This window comes from Budorcas taxicolor, chromosome 13, assembly GCF_023091745.1.
Source record: "Budorcas taxicolor isolate Tak-1 chromosome 13, Takin1.1, whole genome shotgun sequence".
Lineage (NCBI taxonomy): Eukaryota > Metazoa > Chordata > Mammalia > Artiodactyla > Bovidae > Budorcas > Budorcas taxicolor.
Genome location: NC_068922.1, coordinates 61216201 through 61238596, shown reverse-complemented (window position 1 = coordinate 61238596; position 22396 = coordinate 61216201). Strand labels below are relative to the sequence as shown.

General features: G+C 47.7%; 1 protein-coding gene across 1 annotated transcript in view; it reads right to left on the bottom strand.

Annotated features, from left to right (window-relative positions):
* The window catches only part of TTLL9 (tubulin tyrosine ligase like 9), a 56381-nt gene that overhangs the window by 11426 nt on the left and 22559 nt on the right, over positions 1–22396 (bottom strand). The window contains exons 4-10 of the mRNA XM_052651170.1: positions 18901–19012; positions 18039–18224; positions 9954–10022; positions 9223–9297; positions 7989–8079; positions 6903–6943; positions 5991–6078 (exon numbers count right to left, since the gene is read on the bottom strand). Coding sequence (XP_052507130.1) covers positions 5991–6078; positions 6903–6943; positions 7989–8079; positions 9223–9297; positions 9954–10022; positions 18039–18224; positions 18901–19012 — 662 coding nt within the window. The remainder of the gene's footprint in view (positions 1–5990; positions 6079–6902; positions 6944–7988; positions 8080–9222; positions 9298–9953; positions 10023–18038; positions 18225–18900; positions 19013–22396) is intronic.

The window sequence follows — 22396 nt, the reverse complement described above, 5'->3', positions numbered from 1 at the left end:
TGAATAACAATTATGAGTCATCAAAGAAATGCACATCAAAACCACTTCACATCCACTAGGGTGGTTGTAATTTAAAAGGACAGATAATAACAAGTGTTGGCGAGGATGTGGAGCAATTGGAACCCTCCTACTATGTTGGTGGGGATGTAAAATTGTGCAATGCTTTGGAAAAGAGTCTAATAGTTGCTCAAAAGGTTAAATACAGAATTACCATGTGACTAGCAACTCAACACCTAGTATATACCCAAGAGAAATAAAAACATATGTCCAGAAAAAACTTGTGCAGAAATGTTCACAGAAGTATTATTAATAATAGCCAAAATGTGGAGACAAAAAAGATGAAAAAAACTACTGATACACGGTACAACATGATGAACATTGAAAACATTAAGCTTAATACAAGAAGTCAAGAGGACTTCCATTGAGGTCCAGCAGTTAGGACTCCGTGCTTCCACTGCCTGGGGCTCGGTTCGATCCCTGGTCAGGGAAGTAGGATCTCACAAGTCATGCAACACAGCCAAAAAAAATAAAAAGATACAAAAGGCCACGTATTTTATAAATCTGTTTACATGAAAGGTCTGAAAAAGACACATGCGTAGAGATGAACGTGGTTGCATAGGGCTGGGAAGAGGGGTTGTAGGGAAGTGGGAAATGACAGATAATGAGTACCGGGTTTCTTTTGGAGTGAGTGAAAGTCACTCAGTCGTGTCCAACTCTTTGGGATCCATGGCCTATATAGGACAGAATAATGGAGTGGGTAGCCTTTTCCTTCTCCAGGGGATCGTCCCAACGCAGGGATCGAACCCAGGCCTCCCACATTGCAGGCAGATTCTTTACCAGCTGAGCCACAAGGGAAGCCCAAGAATACTGGACTGGGTAGCCTATCCCTTCTCCAGGGGATCTTCCCAACCCAGGAATCAAACCAGGGTCTCCATTGCAGGCAGATTCTTTACCAGCTGAGCTATCAGGGAAGCCCTAGAAAAGCTGATCTGGGGGATGGTGAAACTGTTCTAAAATCGACGGTGGTGATGCTTGTGTGAAGATGCTAAGAAGTACTGAGTTGTATGATTTAACTGGGTGACCTGTGTGGTATGTGAACATTCCGCAATAAAGTTATTATTTAAAAAGTGGAAAAAGAGGATGTTCAGGCAAAGTGAGTTACTGGTTTTAAGGCGTGGGGGGGGAGCGCGGGGAGGCGGGGGAATTGCTCTGTTTTGTTGGAAGAAGCGCTCACATTTCTCGGCACACTGCTCCTACCCGCAGGAAGGAGAAATCAGGGACTTTCCTAGTTTCCCAGAGCAGAGGCTACAGGAGGAGTATGGGTCAGCTGATTTCCCAGCCTCCTCTCTCCACGATGGACCTGAAACCAGGTTCTAATGAACCAACGAGCTAAATGGTGAAGAGCAAGCAAACAACTGAAGCAATCCATGAAGAAACAGAGCTAAGTGAGTAGCTGTGAAATCTTTCAAGGGGAAAATCTTTTCTTAGCTTAGCAACAATAGAAATCACAGAGGAAATCAGTGAATATAGTCAACTATGTGAAAAGGAAATCAATCAGACTGAAAAGGCAAAAATCACGGGCAAGCACGGCTAGAGAAAAGATTTGTAACAAAGATGACAGGCTAATGTTTTTCTGCGTGAAAATCACACATAAATTGTTAACAATAAAATTTTATGACCCTCATAGATAAATAGATAAAGGATATTCAAACAAACAAACAAACAAAAAACTGGTAAAGGGCCATCTGGGAAAGTGCCCAAAGTTTCTAGTAGTAAACGATACACAATTTTAAAGGAATGTAAATGGGGGGAAACGCAAATTGGAAGAGATGCAAATTCTAACGCAAAAATCTGCTTCCCCAGCAAATCAGTTATATTTTTTAAAAAACCTTTTTATTTGGAAAGAAAAACTCAAAACCTACAGAATACTCGCAAGAATGGTATAATAAATGCCCATATACGCTTCGCTTAGATGTGACAATTGTTTAGGAAATGTGTTTTGTAATCAGTTTAATTGTCCCCAGGGCTGGGGAGCTGGGGCTAAATGGGCCCTGTCAATGGGAGGGTAAAAATATGAGGAAATCTGGAAAACAATCTGGCTGATTCCCTTGACCCAGTAGTTACACCTCTGTGAGGCCATATAAAGGAAAAAATTTTAATATAGTAAAAGATTTATGAAAAAAAATGTTTCTTTACAGCATTGTCTGTCATTATAGGAAAAAACTGCTGCTGCTGCTGCTAAGTTGCTTCAGTCGTGTCGGCCTCTGTGCGACCCCATAGATGGCAGCCCACCAGGCTCCCCTGTCCCTGGGACTCTCCAGGCAAGAACACTAGAGTGGGTTGCCATTCCTTCTCCATTGCATGAAAGTGAAAAGTGAAAGTGAAGTCACTCAGTCGTGTCCAACTTAGCGACCCCATGGACTGCAGCCTACAAGGCTCCTCCGTCCATGGGATTTTCCAGGCAAGAGTACTGGAGTGGGTTGCCATTGCCTTCTCCGGTAAGAAACTGACTACTTCCCAAATGTCTGCAGCAAGTACAATAGGATTAGTAAACCAGTGAGTCTACTCAGTGGAATACTTTGTAACTAACAAAAAATGTCTATAAGGAAAATACTTACATAATGTTCAATGAAAAAAAGGTTATACTTACCTAGTGGGATTGTTGCAGGAAGGAGGACCCTTTCCAGGGCCCAACACTGAGCTCTTGTCTAACACTTGGAAATGAATCGTCCAAGGAGACACGTGCTAACAAGGCAAGAGATTTTATTGGGAAAGGGCACCGGGGCAGAGAGCAGTAGTGTAAGGGAGCCCAGGAGAACTGCTCTGCCACGTGGCTCTCCAAACTCTTTGGCTCCTTCCTGGTGGTGAACACCTTGGTCAGCTAAGATGGGTGCCAGTGAGGATTCGGGGAGGTGGTTGGACATGTGGGGTCTCCTTTTGACCTTTCCTGAACTCTTCCGGTTGGGTGTGGCTTATAAGTTCTGTGTTCCTCACCAGGACCTCCTGTCGTAACATGCAAATGGTTACTATAGCGCCAAGCCAGGGTGGGCGGTTTCAGTCAGTGCGCTTCCCCTAACAGGATCAGTCATATATAAAAGGGTAAGCAACAACAAAAATTTCAGAGGAGATACATCAAAAAGGTTATTTCTAGTGTGACTAGAAAAGGTTTCTCTTCCTCCCTCCTCCTTTTTGTACATTTCTCCTGGATTTTCTGATTTGTCTTCAAAGAGCTTTACTTTTATTATGAAGACTATATCCTTTAAATGTTTTATTATCTTTATTATTAAATTAATGCATATCAGTTGCAAGAATAGTTCATAATATAAAGAAATGTTAAAGTTAAAAATACATGTTTCTTGACCTGAATCCCAGGGACGGGGGAGCCTGGTGGGCTGCCGTCTATGGGGTCACACAGAGTCGGACATGACTGAAGTGACTTAGCAGCAGCAGCAGCAGGAGACCTGATTTTAATCTTCTAAATTTTTTAAAGTTAATAGATTCGTGAACCTCCTTTCATATTTTCTTCTAAATGGAAAAGTAAAAGCAAAAAATGGGATTGTAAACAGAGCCCAGTTCTACACGCACATGTTGTTTCCACCTCACATTCTATCATAGACACACCTTTTTTTTTCACCTGGCTGCACTGCATGGCTTGTGGGATGCTTGTGGGATATTAGTTCCCCTACCAGGGATCGAACTCCGGTCATCAGCAGTGAAAGCACTGAGTCTTAAACACTGGACCACTAGGGAATTCCTGTAGTTACCTTTCCATAATATTTCAGTCACCTCACTGTATTCAGCAGCTACACAGGATCACGGAAATGCTTTATCATTCATTTCACCATCCCTCTATGGTGGATTAAGCTGTTTCTGCTTGTTTACTATTAGTGTTGAGGTGAATATTTTTTCATTTTGAGTATGTGTATCTGATTTATGTATTTGAATAATTGTGTGTAAGTTATATATATAAAATATGTATATTTATTTACAGTCAGCTAAATAATTTTATATATTAATATTATTATTTTGCAATCCATAGTTGCTTTATTATTTTAAAAGTTGGCATGTAATATCTGAAGCAAATAAGGTAAAATATTAATAACTGCTAAATCTGGATGGTAGATGCATAGATTTCTGTTACAGCCTTTCCTGCAGTTTTCTATATAATTTAAATATTTCAATATTTAAAAATTAAAAACAATCAAACGAAGGGATGAAAATTATGTGTATTCACTCACTGTGAAAACAGCAAAGGCTTGTTAAACAGAAACTAGCCGTGGGAGAGTCCTCAATTTAATAAGGCTCTATGGTACCTAAAGATAAACAAACATTTTAAAATGAGGGCAGGAGGACCAATAATGTGTACTGAGTAGTCACTCTGGGTTAGGCACTGTCTAAATGCTTTACATGTATCGTTTAACTTTATTCATTTTTAGGTTATTTTTCCTTGGCCACATGGCATGTGCGATCTTAGTTCCCTGGAATCAAACCTGCGCCCTCCACAGTGGAAGCATGGAGTCTTAACCACTGGATGACCCAGGGAAGTCCCTCATCTAACCTTAATAAGAAATGAGGTGGCAAAAAAAGAAACTAAAATAAATGCAACAAGTTGCATATGACAAATTCTTTTTAGAATCACAAAATAAGACATACTGGAAATGCTGAAGTTGGCTAAACAGAAAGAAACAAATTGTAGATAATACTCAGGAAGGCCTAAGCCCTTCTGACATTCAGGGAATACAAATGTATTACCTTGGACAGACACTTAATTGAATGATGAGATTAAGGCAGAGCAATGTGAATTGGCTAAAAGCATTAGCTGGATTGCCCAAGCCAGAAGCTTGGCAGCATCACTTGCTACTTCCACCTCTCCCACATGAAGGTAATCTAGTTCTGCTGGTTTATCAACTAAATATTTATTTCTAGATCATTTACCCCTTTTCCTCTGATGCTCATGTCTAAAAACAATGTTTGCTCTTTTTATTTTGACCAGATAATACACTCACATAGTTCAAAAGTCAAAAGTATAGTATGTAAGGAATATCTCCTTCCCCTAACCCCAAACCTGTCCCCTCCCATTCATTTTTCCTCCAAGTCAAATTCTGTTTCTAGTTTCTTGTCTATCCTTCCAGAGATGGCTATGCACAGATAAATATATATACAGAGATATACGTTTTAACATGAATGGGAGCATCCTTTCCACAGAGTTCTACACTTAGTTTTTTTCCAGTGAACAATACATCTTGGAGATTATTTCATCAGTACATAAGGCACCTCCCCCGGTTCCTTTTTACCAGCTGGATAGTATTCTGTTGTGTAAATGAGCCATTCATTCAGATATTTCCTATTATTATTTTTTGCTCTCACAACAAGGCTATGCAGTGGATAGTGTTTAAAGCTCTCTTTTCCTATCCTATATTGTGAGTGTACCTGGAGGATAAACTCCCAGAAGGGCATTGCTGGGTCTGTGCATTTGGTTTTGATCGAGATTTGCCAGATTGCAGCCTAAGCAGTTGTACAGTTGACACTCCACCAGCAATGCATATACTCCCCTAGCCTCGCCAATACAGCGTGTTATCAAAATTTTCGTATCTGCCAATTTGGTGGAAAAGGCACTGTATTCAAGTGAATGAGTGAGTTAGTGACTAGGCACATAAAGGGATGTGAACATTTTCCAAAGGGGCTCAACAAGTCCAATCCTATGAATCAAATCAATGTGAAATGACGATCAAGCAAGGATGCTTGGGGTGAGTTGCTATGAGCATAGCAGGACTGTTTCCCTCAGGTCACTGGGGGATCCCCCACCCCCTCAAGACTGTAAGTTCCCTGAGGGAAGGGACCAGGGCTGTTTTGTTCACTGCTGTGAACCAAATGCCCTGATTGGAGTTTGACATCTATGGAATGAATGAGTTATCTCAGGACCAGCCAGAAGACGGGAAGGGCAGGGTGCCTGGAGGATGCTGGGGGCGGGTTGGGGAATCCTAGGATACACTGGTCATCAATGCTGTTCAGTGTGAAGCGGGTGTTGGAGAATCGGGCGAAGCCATCCCGGTACAGCCAGGCCCGCAGTGGGATGTACTATGGGGGAGGTGGGAATGGAGAGAGAGAAAAGGGAAGGAGGATCAGTTCCAGCACTTTCACACCTCCTGGCTTTTGCATCTGCTGTTTCCTCCACCTGAAATGCTCTGCCCATCCTGCAAGAATCTGCTCAAACATCAGCCTTCTCTGATTCGATCCCTGCCTTCCTGGGGGTAAGAGTGGGTATGGAGAGATGCAGAAGGGAACAAAATTAATGGGCCTTTCCTCTGCTCCACCACCACATGTGACACCCACCAGACGGTGAGCTCCAGGAGGGCAGGTCCAGGCCGAGCCTGTCTTAGACACTCCGATATCCTGTGCCCAGCATATTGTACCATGAAGGTTTAAGTGTTTGTTGAGTGCATGGCTGGAGGGAGTACAGCAGCTGTTTGGTTAAGAGAGTCGGTTGTCAGGATCCGAATCCCTGCTCTGCCACTCACAGCTGTGTGACCTTGAGCAAGTTGCTCAACCTGTCTGATCTATCTCCTTATCTGTAAGATGAAGCAAACAAAAGAACCTACCTCCCTGGTTAATTAGAAGGACTGAAAGAAAGAAAATCTGCTAAATACTGGGCCTGGTACTTAGTAGGTGCTCAATAAATGTTGGCTGTGGTTGACTGAATGAACAGAGAAGGAAGGCAGAGATGATCCAGATCCTGGGGCCTCTGAGATGGCGAAGCTTGGATCTGTTGACCAGCCCCTGGGGTCTCCCAGGCAGGTAAAACCAGACAGCTCACATGGATGCCCCCAGAATGGCTGCCCTGTCCCCTGGGCCAGCTGCCCTGCCCCCACCCCTGGAGGAGAGCACCTGTCTTGGTCACTCACCGACATCACCAGCACGTAGACACGCAGGTCAAACTTGCGGCCTGTCAAGCAAGGGGAGAATTAATTGGCATAACAAATACCGATGGTGTATCCAGCACTGAGCTAGGTTTGAGGGAGATGGCAGTGGACAGGCCGATGTGAATCCCCATAAAACCACAGGAGGTGCCACGTGCCTGCCTAGCCCAGAGTGGGCGGGGCCTTCAGGCAGGAGGCGCTGCCTGAACAGAGTTTCAGAGGGGACAAAGGGGGCTTGGTCCAAGGGCAGAGTGCCATGAGATGAGGTCAGTGAGGTCAGCAGGGGCCAGGTCGTGTGCAGTTTTGGGGTCTTGTTCCAGCAACCATGGGAAGCCACTGAGGGGTGTCTGACCCCTCTGGTGACTGTGTTTGGAACAGAGCAAAGGGGACCAGAGCCGAGGGCATCAGTGAGGAAGGAGAGGTCAGCGGCCAGAACTGGGTTTGGACTTGGCCAGCCAGGTTCAAGAGCTGCGTGGAGGCTTGATGAAGAACCAGATGTGGGAGGAGAAGAGAGGGACGTTTCCAGAATAGTCTCCACCTTCTGGCTTGGTCGGGGGAGGACAGTTCTGTCCCCAGGTAGGGAGGCTGAGGGGTGAGCCAGATAGTAAGGGGAGGACAAGGCTGGATTTTAGTCTTGTTGGGTTCGAGCTGCAGAGAGATGCTTGCAAGGGGATGTCACAGACTGTGGGACATCAGGGTCTGTGGTGTGGGGCAAGGTCTTAGCCGGAGACAGAAATCTGGGAGTCACGGGATCTGGGTGGTGATTAAAGTCATGAAGAGGATGGGGGTCACTGGGGGAGGGAGGGGCAGAGGAGAGACCCACAGAAGTCCCCAAGGAAGGAAATGCCTGAGGAAGTGAGAGGAAGCAAGTGATATTAATGCTATTCCATGGGGCCCCTTCAGAGCACTGGCCCCTCTTGGTCAAGACCCTGCAGGATGGGGCTCCATCTTTGCATCCCATTATGCCTGGCGGCAGGCTGAGCCCATGACTGGCTGCTGATCCAGGCTTGTTGACTGACTAATCGACCAACCATCCTGTAGAAGGGCAGGGAGAAGAGACGGCCATCTCACCTCCTATCAAGTAGGGATTTTCGATGTAACGCTGAGCTACATAGTTCTCCACAGGAATTTCATCTTTCTGGTCTTCAGAACTTCTTGTGTCCTAGTTGTAACAATAATTGTTATTAACATTTTTGGGGGGGAGCATTTCCTGTGTAAGAGGCATTGTGTTAGGCACTCTACTTTGGGTATATGGTCTGATCCTTAAATCAACCCTGTCAGGAAAGTACTAATGTTATCACCATTTTACAGATGAGAAACTGAAGCACAGAGTGGGGAGTGACTTGCCCAAGGTCACACAGCTGATGGGTGGTACAGCTGGGAAGTGGTCTCACACAGGCTGGGCCCAGAGCCTGGGCATTTAACATCCAAATCTGTGCTGTCCAATAAGGCAGCTACCAGTCACATGTGGCTATGTACATTTATATTTAAATTGGTTAAAAGGAAATGATATTACATGTGACAGTATGGATGAAACTTGGAGGCATCATGCTAAGTGAAATAAGCCAGACCTAAAAGGACAAATCTTGTCTGATTCCACTTATACGAGGTGAGAGCAGTGAAATTCTTAGAGACAGAAAGTAAGAAGGTGGCTCTCAGGGGTTGGGGGCGGCGGGGCAGAAGGGAGTTAGTGTTTAATGGGTACAAGTTTCAGCTGGGGGAAGATGAAAAAGTTCCAGAAATGGAACACAGTTTGCACAAACCTATGAATGAACTTAATGCCATTGAATTGCACACTTAAATAAGGTTAAACTGAAAACTTTTATGTGTATTTTACCATAGTCAAAGAGGAAACAAGTTAAAAGTCCAGCCTTTCAAGTTGCCCTAGCCTCATTTCCATTGTCTGGATATTAACATGTCACTAGTGGTCAGGACATCAGAGAGCACAAGTGTGCACCATTACCCCCCCCTGGAGAAAGTCCCATTGATGGTGCTGCTGGAGTACCACCCGGGCCTCCAAGGACATTCCTCTCCCTTCTCTTCCTGCTGATTCTTTGCAGCCAACCCAATTCAGGCCTTTTTACCTCACCATCTACAAAGCCCTTTCCCATCCATGTCTCCCCATCACTGTAACCTTGTGAAAAAACCGAGGCCCCAGGGCAAATGTCACATGCTTGGTGAGGTCATCTGGGCCCAAGGGCAGAATTGTCTACACCTACCATCACCCCCACCCTGAAGATTTGCTTCTCCATCAAAGCAGCCAGTTCTCTTTCTGGGGTCCTGGGCCACCCCCACCTATACTCACATGGCTGCCAGAGGGGTTGACAGTGTTTCGGGCCGGCTGGGCCTCCAGGCTGGTGAGCTTCTTCCCAGCGGTGCCCTGACAGTTTCATGAGAGGAACAGGGACACACAGTGAGGAGAGGCAATTCATTTATTGTGCTCCTGCTGCGAGCCTGCCGGCATAGTAGATGCGAGTTGTGACCACCTGCTCCTGTCACCCAGCCTGCACCATTACCATCTTTCAGGTTCAGAGGGGTTCAGCACTTTCCCCAAGACCACAGAGCTGCTGAACACTGGAGACAGGGTTGGGGCCAGCATTTCTATTATACAGATTCCTGCACCAAGACAGGCTTGGTTTGGGGGGCAGGGAGAGGGCTGCTTCAGGTTTAGTCCAGGAGCCGGAGGAAGAATTAGCCAAGCTCCCCCAGCCAGATGAGTCAGAGGCCCAGGAAAAGAGCATACTGTTCTCTTAGACACACTAACTCATCGTATCTTCAGCGGGTACTATTACTATCCTGATTTACTGGGGGCACCAAGAAGTGAAATAACTTGCCCAAGCTCACACAGCTAGGAAGTGGTAAGGTCAGGATTTGAACCCAGGCAATTTGGCTCCAGAGACCCTGCACCTATGGGCAGGCCTGTGGGCAGAGCTCCTTTGCCAGCCTTCTGAGCATTGAGGGTGAGGAGGAGGGGCCCCTGATCCCTGCAGGGGGGAAAAGTGGGGTGTGGGGAGGAAAGGGGAGAGGCAAGCTCACCTTCTTCCAGTCCATGATGTCCTTCAGCCTCCGGAAGAGGAAGATGCCCTTCCCCTGTGACCGGGCTACCTGAGGTGGGGGGTGAGGGCAGAAAGATTGGCTCTTAGCTCCATGTGGTTCCCTGTGGGCCCCTGGACCTGGGGCCCTTCCCCAGCACTTCTCTGTCTTCAACTCCCTTGTGGGCCTCCCAGCTGTCCCCAAAGATTGGCCCAGCGCAGCCTTGAAGGGGTTGGGACAGAGAAGGTGTTAAGCCTGGCGGGAGGGAGGGAGGGAAGTAGGGAGGAAAGTGAGAGACTTGGTTCACAAAGGCACACACTTGCATGAATAATACAAAGGAGCAGACAATTAAAAAGCCATTTCTAACAGTCCTGGGAACATATCATCCAATTCTTTTTTTGGAAATCAATTTGCCTTCCTAATTAGATTTTGCTTCAGCTAATACTGAAGTCAGTCTGCCTTTACTGAATCCCAGCATAGATGATTCAAAGCTTCAGAGTCTCAGGGTTGGGAGCATCTTTAGTATCATGCAGAGCAGGAGGCACCAAAGACATTGCCCTCTCTGTGACATCCCTCCACAGGTCACCTGCCGGACCTTGCACATTCACAAGGCCAGGGAGCTCACTACCCTCCCCCACCCCTAGATAGCCCATTCCATGGCAGGATAGCTCTATTAAGCAGTCATCCAAAGGGTACGGACTGGGTGTGCTTGGCTTTATGCTATAGCCATAACCTAGACCTCATGGACTTTCACAGCTTAATTTGTGTTGGGCTAAAATCTGTCTGCCTGGTACTGGCCTCAAGGGCCTCCTAGAACAAATCTGACTCCTAGACCCCAGAACAGCCCTTTTTAATTATTTGCAGCCACTGAGCAGGTGACCCAGAGTCATTTTTCTCCAGCATAAATGCACCCAGCCTGTGCAAATTCTCATTTCGCTCTCATCTTCTTGGAGCATGGCCCAGCTGGTTGAAGAGAAGCTCTTTATACAATGTGAGATGGACAGAGCTGTCACTGACATGCCTGTTCCAGAAGATGTCCTCCTAAGGGAAGAATCCTAAAGAGTGGAGAATAAACTTCCTGCATGGTGATTTATCAGGGTGGTTGAGACTGGAAATCATCTAATATCTAGCCTGCCGGACTGTCATTTTCAAAAGCAATCATGATATTCCCAGTCCCATATGTCTTCCACAACCTTATTACCCTCCACCTTCCATCAGGAGCAGAAATAGCTGTCCCTTCTCCTTGAGTCTCTGTGAGCCTATAGGACTGTTTCAGCTATTTTTGTGTACAGCAGAAGCAATCCTGTGTGAGTGCCAATACTGGGTCATAAAACGCAGCACAGCTTCCACACGCTTTCTCTTGGAGGATGGTCACCCTGGGAACCCAGCCACCATGCTGTGAGGAAGCTCAGGGCAAATGGAGAGGCCCATGTGAAGGGCAACTGAGTCTTCCAGCCCTCAGCCCTGGCTGAGCTCCCGGCCAGCAGCCAGTACCAACTTGCCAGCCGAGCTAGTGAGCCAGCTTGGCAGTAAACTCTCCAGCCCTCGGTAAAGCTGCCTTGATAAATGCTGGAGCAGCCACAAGCCCAGCTTGGAGACTCGTGAGCTACATCAGAGATGACTGTTGTTTCAAGCCTCTGAGTTTTGGAATGAAGCAACGGAAACTGAAATTTAGGGGAACAGTTCCTAACAGTGATAATGTTAGCAGCTAATATTTCTCAGCGATGAACCAGGCACACAGATTTCACACTCATGTCCTCATTAAAGGGTTTCAAAAAACTTGTATGTAGGCAATATCCCCATTTTGCAGCCAAGGAAACCAAGGAACAGAGAGGCCAACCCTTCTGCTCAAAGTTGCCTAGCTTGTAGGTGACAAATCCAGGCTGGTTAAATCTGTGTTTCACAAGCCTAGAGCTCACTCAGCTCCTGCAAAATGTGAGGGAGTATGCAGAATTCTAGTTAAGGCTATGATTTTCCCTGTGGTCATGTATGGATGTGAGAGTTTGACTGTGAAGAAGCCTGAGCGCCGAAGAATTGATGCTTTTGAAGTGTGGTATTGGAAAAGACTTGAGAGTCCCTTGGACTGCGGGGAGATCCAACCCAGTCCGTTCTGAAGGAGATCAACCCTGGGATTTCTTTGGAGGGAATGATGCTAAAGCTGAAGCTCCAGTACTTTGGCCACCTCATGCGAAGAGTTGACTCATTGGAAAAGACTCTGATGCTGGGAGAGATTGGGGGCAGGAGGAGAAGGGGACGACCCAGGATGAGATGGCTGGATGGCATCACGGACTCAATGGACGTGAGTCTGGGTGAACTCCGGGAGATGGTGATGGACAGGGAGACCTGGCATGCTGCGATTCATGGAGTCGCAAAGAGTCGGACACGACTGAGCGACTGAGCTGAACTGAACTGATGCAGAATTAGGCAATAAACACAGTGTCACTTCTGGGAGCATCAGTGTTACCTGATGAATCGGGAAGAAAATATTTTTATAGTATTTTTATTTAAATATATGTTATTGATTGGGCTTCCCTTGTGGCTCAGTTGGTAAAAAAATCCACCTGCAATGTGGGAGACCTGGGTTCAACCCCTAGCTTGGGAAGATCCCCTGGAGAAGGGAAAGGCTACCCACTCCAGTATTCTGGCCTGGAGAATCCCATGAACTCTACAGTCCATGGGGGTCACAAAGAGTTGGACGTGACTGAATGACTTTCACTTTCACTTTCATGTTATTGACTGGAAAACAGTACAAGTGGAATATTAAAATGAACCCAGTTTGATTTTGTATCACCTGCAGCCACTCATAGCCCTTCACCCCCTCCCTCCCCCTGCCATGCCCCTGGGGGCCATTCATCAGGGGTCATATTCAGTGGGTGTTGCAGATGTGGTTGGTGGTCTCCCCAGCAACCATTCTCTTTCCTTGCCAATGGAACCCCATTTGGGTCTCCTCTTCCCTGTGGCCCCACCCTCTGGGGAGGTCTGAGCTCTCAGAGTGGTTCTACGCCCCTGCCATGTGATTGGTTCAGATGTGAGCTGGCAGGATGCCAGGGGAAGTCTGCTGCGGTGACTTCTGGGAATTTGTGTCTTCCTCTAAAGGCCACAAAACCAGGGTATTCCCTTACTCCCATGGCAGGTGGAGATGTGAGGGGGTGAGTTAGGGCTGCAGCAGCCTTGTTGTGACTGAGAGGAGCAGTCAGCCCACTGAACTGGGAGTAGATGATAACGTAGAACAGCCTAATGAACCACCCCTGGATTCGACCTTCCATCATCAAAGGAAATTCCCTGGGGTCTGTAAATTTGAGTGAGGAAAAGGTTTCATCTTTATTTTCATTAACCCATGACCAGATTTTCATGTTTCCGTCCGTTATAAATGCAGGCGTGAAATGCAGGGACTTCTGACAACAAATTGGGCTTGAGGCCTCGCTGAGCTCCCCTCAGGCCACCCTTCCTTCACGGTGTTAGCCAGGCCTGTGACTTGGGTCTCAAAAGAAATCACAGTTATTTTCATATCGCATTACAACCGTCTCCAAATACTGTTTATACTCGTTACAACCTTGAAATTACGGTAACGATTGGGCCTGCTGCTAGACTCTCTTTAATTGTTAATGGACAGCACATAAACTCCTGCAGCATGAGGGATGTGTTAATAGTTTGTGGCTGCCCGGTGAGAAGTGCCCACAGGACTCTGACTGCAGTGCTGCGGTGAAGCCCAGCCCTGCTGGCCAGGCCAGCGATGAGGATGCAGGGACACGAAGGCTGGCCCACTCCTGGGACACAGGGGACTTCTGACAACAAATTGGGCTTGAGGCCTCGCTGAGCTCCCCTCAGGCCACCCTTCCTTCACTCTCTCCCTCACTGGGGTCAGACGTGGTGGTGTATCAGCACCCCTAGCCTCTCCTGGCTCCCTCCGCCTTGTCCCACAGGCCACACTCCGGCCTGTTGAATCTTGTCTTGGCGTCTATTTCTCAGAGGACCCAGACTAACACAGTTAGTAACTGTTTTACAACATAGTTGCTTTCTTTTACAGTCAGACACACTTTATGCCAGGCTTCTAAAAACCCTGTTCTGTGATGGGGTCCACACATTTCACCAGATGCCAAAGAGACACAAGGCGTGAGAACAGTTCAGAACCCTTGCCTCCTTGTCTGAGCTTCTGTGAGTTGGTGTTTTCTGTTACCTGCCATCCCAAACAACCCAACTCTTGGGAGAGTTCAGTGAAAAAATGTGAGAAGCACTGGCTGGGGTAAACCCACATAAGAAAATGTTAAAACTCGATTTTTACCATCCCGTAGTTTGGACAGAGGCCCCCAAAGCCCAGAAGAGCCCAGTGGTTGCCCCAGATGCTCACAGCCCTTAGTGAAGTGTCAGACCACTAAGTCTCTCTGTGGACACACGGACAGACAGGGCCCTGAGTGCTAGCATCTGCCCTCCCAGCCACACAAGGGAGGCTGAAGGAGCAAGCATGGTTCCCATGAGCTGGGTCCTGTTTATTTCCTTGTTAATCCAGAGGGCCTGGGCTGGTGGGAGAGAGAGAATGCCTAGGTGGAAAAAAGTTTGGATTGAGGTGATTTATACACTAGACTGATGGGATGGGAAGACAGATCCCTGTATGTGTGCACTGAGTCATGTCCAATTCTTTGCGACTCCATGGACTGTAGCCCACCAGCCTCCTCTGTCCATGGGATTCTCCAAGTAAGAATACTGGAGTGGGTTGCCATGCCCTCCTCCAGGGGATCTTCCCAACCCAGGGATCGAACCCACATCTCTTGTGTCTCCTGCATTGGCAGGTGGATGTGGTAGGGTGACATGAAGGGGATGACACTGTCTGCTCCCTTTTGACTCAGTTCAACCTTCTCCTTCCAAGCCTGCGCTGCCCCCACTGAACAGGAAGATGAAAGCTCGCAGGCCCCAGGGAACCATGCACAGGAGACACTGGAGGGAAAGGCAGGCTGGTCGCTGCCCCAACTGGCCTGGCCACAGCAACGATGTGAAAAATCTGGTATATGAGTGGATGACAACTGGCTGGGTCACAAAGGCAGGCCTTGTGAGAACAGAGGGATTCAAGGGGCTTTCTCCCTCTAATTTCCAAATTTAGGGCAGTGTCCTATTTTTTAACATTTCTCCACACCAAAGGGATCCAAACAACAGGATCCCAGAACTAATGATCCGGCCCACTGGTTCTCAGAGTGTGGCACTCAGACCAGTAGCACCCTTGTAACCCAGTGTGATGGTTAATTTCATGTGTCAACTTGGCTGGGCAATGCTGCCCAGTTGTTCGGTCAAACGTTTGTCTAGATGCTGCTAAGAAGACATTTTTTAGATGCGATTAATATCTACAATCAGTAGACTTTAAGTACGGAATATCATTCTGGATTATGTGGGTGAGCTTCACTCATTCAGATGAGAACTTAAGAGCAAAACCCGAGGGTTCTGGAAAAAGAACAATTTTGCTGCAAGACTGTAACAGAGAAATCCTGCCTGAGCTTTCTGTCGCCACAGTTTAGACTTACCAGCCCCCACAATATCGCATGAACTAATTCCTTACACACACACACACACACCCCCCCTAATAGTTCTATTTCCTTGGCGAGTCCTAACTGCCCCATTTGGGAATTTGTTAGGAATGCAGATTCTCAGGCCCCACACCAGGCCTAACTGAATCCAGTAGAGTGGGTGCTTCAATCAACTCTCCAGAGGATCCTCACGTGTGAGAATTACTTCTCTACAGTCTCATTACTCAAAGTGTTGTCTGTGAACCAGCCCCAGTGGCATCACCATGAGTGATTAACAATGCAGATTCTGAAGTCTCATCCAGACCTGCTGAGAGGGGCTCTGCACTTTAACCAGATCCCCAAGGATTTGTGAGCACATCCACATTTGGGAAGCATGGACCCAATGCTCCCCAGGGGCAGGGGGAAGAAATGGTGTTGCCTGGACTCTGTGAAATAGCAATAAAAATGGCCAATTATTGGGCACCTAAGTGCGAAGCACTTTATACAACTTATACAATTCATGTTTACAACCCATATAACTTCAATGAATTATCTCATAACCCTGTAAGGCAGGTGTGTCAATTAAGGCCATTTTACAGATGAGGAAATGGACTGAGAGGGGTTGGGTCACCTGCTCAGGGTCACACAGCTCGTAAGTGGTGGCTCAGAATTAGAACCCAGGCTTCTGACTAGAAGAACCCACTCTCCACGTCCCACACCCTAGACAGGGAGCCTCAGCGATTCAGGAGAGAGGACACACACACACACACACACACACACACACACGCACGCACACACAAACATAAGCCAAGATTCCTCCTCTTAATTACAGCTGTCGTTGTATCTGCTGCTAACAAAGGCCGGGGGCTGGGAAAGAAATCAACTTAATGTGCAGTCGCTTGTTCCCAATTAGCACAAATTACCATGTGTCTGAGAAGATAATATTGGGAACTGGGATCCGCCCCAGTGGGTTGCAGTGTTCCTCTGCTTAACACCCTTCCAAGCCCTTCTCGCTGGCCTTCCCTTCTCCCAGGGAGGGGGATGAGCCTTCCAGCCACATATCAAGAGGCCTGAGTAAATCCTGGCTCAGTTCCCTTTGGGAGCATCCATTGTTTTTTGTCAGTTTCCCCCTCCATTCAGGTGTGTGTACCTGTGTCGCTTCAGTCATATCCGGCTCTTTGTGACCCCATGGGCTGTAGCCCTCCAGGCTCCTCTGTCCATGGGATTCTCCAGGCAAGAGTGCTGGAGTGAGTTGCCGTGCTCTCCTCCAGGGGACCTTCCCAACCCAGGAATGGAACCTGTGTCTCCTGCACTGGCATGCGGGTTCTTTACCACTAGTGCTGTGTACCTGTGATATTAGCTAAATCTGTATCAGCCAACACTAGCCTGTCCTCAGCCACAAGAAGGACTTCCCCCTCCCTGCCCTACCCCCAGCTCCTTTCCTGGGGCCCAGCATGTTCCCAAATCCAGAAAATATTGAGGGGCTCTGATAATGCCATTCAAGGCTATGGTGGCATCGTTTTGAGAGCCCAGCCCCGGCACGACGAAGGGCTGAAGGGTTGACAGGAGCTCTGGCGCACTTGCCCTCCTCTCAATTTCTTGATTCCCCCAAGGACTCCCTCCAGATGCAAGGCCTTTGTGCTTGCAGTTCCCTCCTCTTGCACTGCTCCTACCGCCGCCCTTCTCCAGGCTGACTCCTCTGTATGCTTCAGATCAAAGCTCAATTCTTTTCCTAAAATCTGTTTCCTTTTGTTTTTGAATACTAATTCTTACAACAACAACTATCATTCAGTGAGGACCTAAGATATGCTGTAGTTTTGTTAACCCATTTAGTCACACAACAACGTTATACAATTGATAGGTGCTATAGTGATTCTCACTTTCCAGATGGGGAAACCAGGACACGGAGAAGTTAAGTAATCTGCCTGAGGTCACATAGCTAGCAGGTGGCACAGCTAATATTTGAACTAAAGGGTTTGGCCTCACAGCCCAATCTCTCACTTCTTCAGAGAAGCCTGCTGAAGGGCTGGAGGCTGGCTCCATTCTCCTGATCAACACTTGCCACAGCTGTAACCACACATGTGTCCTCTACCTGACAGCTATCTCCCCACCACCCAGTTCTGTGCCTGGTACATAGCAGGTGCTCAAAGAGCATGTGTGGGATGCCTGAATAAACAGATCTCAGGCTCCTCATCTTTAAAACAGGGCAGATAATACCTCCTCCCAAGGACCATTATGAGAACCCGGACAATGCAAGCAAAGCCCTTCTCATGGCCTGGCCGTTGTTTTCATTCAAATCAGAACGCGATTTCTCTGGGTTCCCTGGCTTGGGGTCCTAAGGCTCACTTGTTCATCTAGTGAACATTTGTTGAGCATCTACTATACATTTACTGAGTGTATACTGTGTACCAGCAGTCACAGGTGCTGAGTCCACAGACTGCAGAGAGGAGATGTAGTCAGCCCTTAAGGGAAAATCAGATGGTGCATCTAAGGCTGAATTCCCAGGCAGAGTCCTCTCCAGACTTGTGCCAATGAAGGAGCCCTGCTCGAGTGCCTAGGATGCCCTGACCCCCAGGCCTCAGCACTGGGCACTCACAGGCTTCATGATCCAGGTGATGCCTGGGTTTTTGCGAAACTCCTCCACAAACAGGTGATACTCGCAGGGCATCTCAAAGGTTTTGGGGAAGAAGTCGCACTTGGCTGCCTCCAGCTTTCCTGCCTCACGCTCCAGTTGTTTCCGGAACCGCTTCAGGTTCTTCACCATGTAGTTCTTGCGGGTGAGCTGGGCAGCAAGATTGGCAAGCAGGTCACTGGCGCTCATGCTCACTGCCCTGTCCACCTCCCAACCCCAGCATCCCGCCAACTGCGGCCCTCAGCAGACCCATTCTCTGCAAGGCAAGAAGAACAAGAAGAGCGACTTTGACTGAGAGTCTGCCAGTCTATAATGATCCTGACTAAGCAGTCAGGGAAACTGAAGGTCAGCAAGGCTGGATAGCTCAGAGCTATCCAGATAACAGGCAGCACAGGCAGGGTTTGACCTGCGCCTGACTCCCAAGTTCTTGTTCTAACTGCTAAGCTAAACTAACCTTTTCAAATCTCCCACCTTTGTTCCCCCGCTCCCGCCCATCCTATCTTTGTGGTCTTGTTCCTCCCAATTCTTCCTTCCCATCTCTAGACTCCAAACAGCTCAACTTGCCTCATCCTGAAATCACACAATCCCTCAAGCATCCTGCTTGCTCCTCCCTTGCACCGGAGGCCAGCTAGCCCATGACCCCAAGCCCCTCCCCAAGGCAATCTGTTCCTCAGGTCTGAGATCCCTGCTGCCCCACACTAGCTCATCATGGATCGAGTGCACATTCCCCACACCTGGCATGTAGCCCCAATTCCCTTATACTTCTCCATGCTCGTCCCTGTGTCCCCAGCCAGCCGCTGCTCACTGCCAAGCCCACTCGGCTCACCTCGTAGTGGTTCCGGAAGTGACTGATCCGCACGTGCTCGCCCATGTAGGTATGGTCAAAGTTCTCCCGAAGCCAGCTGACATCACACCAGTAGAAATCCCACTCCCCTTCACTGGAGGCGGGGGTGGGACAGAAGTTAGGACTGAGGACCTCAGCACAGCAGGGGGTCTGGGGCGAGATCTGGGGCCCGGGGAGGCGCAGCTGAGGAGTGAACAGCTGTGTGCCCTTCGGGAGTCTCAAGGAGGTGGCTTTGGGCCGCCGCTGCCCACCATGTACTTGGTGAGGCCTGTGAAAACTACAGGCCTGTGGGAGTAAAAACTACAGAAATGTTCCTACAAAAATCCAGGCTGCTGGCTTCCTTTGAACAATCAGCAGATCTCAGATCTGGCCATACTGAGCCCAGATGCCTCTCTCCCCCAGCACTCATCACCACAGAGAGGGCACACCCTCTCCAGATCACAGTCCCCACTATGCTACATGGTCCACGACAACCTGCCAACTTCACCTGCTCATGTTAACTGCTGGGGTCCTAGAAGCATCCACATAGTCACCTCTGAATCCACATTACCAAGCAGTGGAATTAGATCATATTTGTAAGCCCTTCCCAGTTCAAAAAGCTTTCCTCTCACTGACTCCTCAAAGCAGCCCCCAGAGTGCTGTGATTATGCCCGGAGCCCTAAGATGGGGACAGCCTTGCTCACTGAGGAAACGGCAGCCTCAGGATTCACACCCAAGCCTGCCTGCCTCCAAATTCTGACCCATTCCTCACCACCATGCCAGAGAGGGGGACAGGAAACTAGACGGAGCTACCGAATTCACGTAGCAGAGCGGGGTACACAGAGGAGATGCCTGAAAAAGGCATGAGTGACAAGAAATAAAACACCACGGTCACTTTCAACTTTTTTAGTGAAAAATTAGATATAACCAGAGCCCCATGTATATCCCTGCTTGATTATACCTCTTATTCTCTTGTCTCAAAGGAAGCCATTAGCCTGAACTTGGAATCATATCTATGAGTGTCTTTATAGTTTTACTATGGATATATGTGTGTATTCATACATGGCACGTGGCATTGTTGGCACATGCCATGTATGAATACATAAATATATACACAGTAAATGTATATGTACATATTAGGTTCTGTTATTACGTCCATTTTAAAGATGAAGAAACTGAGGCACAGAGAGGTTAAGAAACTAAGCTATTAAGTGGCAGAGCAGGATTGGAACTCAGGCCATCACGCTCCAGAGTCCAAACTCTGGATAGAACCACTCTTGTCTATTTCCTTTGACAACGTGCTTCCCTTTGTTTCTTACCAATCTTTTGTTTTGGGTGAATGAATCGTGGATGAATGAATAAATAATGCATTATTCATTCATTCATCTAACAGACAAGTGTTGAGGTTGTCTTGGTGTCCGAGACAATGTTGGGTGCAAGGATATAGGGGGAACAAAAACACCTGGCCAGGTGGTGCATACAGTCCTGTGGGGAAGATGAATAAACAAGGAGACAAACACGCAACTCTGAGACATTTCACGAGTAATCCAGTTGGAGGCCATGAGGCAGGGCAGTTGAGGAGCCTATGTTAGGTGGAGGCCACCCTGTGGAGCTGATATGTCAACTTATATCTGAAGAGTTAGGAGGGACAGCCAGATCAAGGGCAGTGGGGAGAGGGTTCCAGGATACAGAAGAGCAGGAACTGAGGTCCTGACATTGGAAAAGGCTCATTCAAGGATATGAAGAAAAGCCAGAGTGGAGGGACAAAGGTCAGGGATGACACTGCAAGTGGCATAGGGCCTAACAAGCAGGGCCTTGTATACCTTGGTGTGGATTTTAGATCCTTTTCTAATCCTAAAAGTTTGTTCATCTGTATACCATCTTCATGTTTATCATAGTCAAGTTGTTATTCCATTCCCCGGGAAGTCATTAAACTGCTCAACAAGGCCAAGAGGGACTGAGGTTCCTTCTACCTCCCCATTCTACCATCCTCAGCATATCTTCATGCCCATCATCTCAGGGTCACAGGATGGTTGCTGCTGTTCCCGGCATCCTGGCCACTTTCTCTGTGGGAAGCAAGGGAAGGGACAGCTCTGGCCACATTTGTTCCAGACTCTGACCTAACAGGCTTGTGGTCTGAACTGGGGCCTCATTCTGTCCGGAAATACCAGACTCCAGCTTAGGTCCTAAGGACAAGGCCTCACATTCACTGAGCCATGTCTGGTGTAAACACCCTGGCCTCTGGCCCTTGATTTGAGGACTCTTGAGGCTATTCGGGATCAGCCAGGAAACAACCCGTTTCATGGGCTCACACAGCATCAGCACCAGACAAACCCTCAGACCTTTTCCCACTTGAACATGGAACAAGGCTGAGGAGGAACAGGGGGCAGCCTGAGGTCACATGGAAGGTCAGGACAGTGCCTTTTCCTATACACTTCCCTTGCCTCATTCTCCACTACATCCAGTCCTTCAGGATCCAGGGAAGGAAAGTTCATTCCAAGATAAGTGTGTTACATGAGAGAACCAAGAAGGAAAATCCACAGCTGGAAAATCCCTGTAGCTGCCATCATCACCACCATCATCACCACCATCAATATCATCACCATTATCACCACCATCACCATTATCACCACCATCACCATCATCACCACCATCACTATCATCACCACCATCACTATCATGACACCATCATCACCACCATCACTATCACCACCATCATCACCACCACCACCATCATCACCACCATCACCATCACCACCATCATCACCACCATCACTATCATCACCACCATCACCATCATCACCATCACTATCACCACCATCATCACCACCATCACCATCACCACCATCATCACCACCATCACTATCATCACCATCACCATCATCACCACCATCACTATCATCACCATCATCACCACCATCACTATCATCACCATCATCACCACCATCACTATCATCACCACCATCACCATCATCACCACCATCACTATCATCACCACCATCACCATCATCACCATCACTATCACCACCATCATCACCACCATCACCATCACCACCATCATCACCACCATCACTATCATCACCATCACCATCATCACCACCATTACTATCATCACCATCATCACCACCATCACTATCATCACCATCATCACCACCATCAGTATCATGACACCATCATCACCACCATCACCATCATCACCACTATCACTATCATGACACCATCACCATCATCACCACTATCACTATCATGACACCATCACCATCATCACCACCATCACCACCATCACCACCATCACTATCATGACACCACCATCACCACCATCACTATCATGACACCATCATCACCACCATCATCACCACTGTAATATTCACCCAAAGCACCAAAGAGAGGACTCTGCCATCTTGGATTACCCACACCACAGCTTGCCATCAACAGCCAATTTCTAAATTTTTTGTGGGGTGATTTAGTCTAAATCTGTCTCCCCTACTAGACTCCAGCA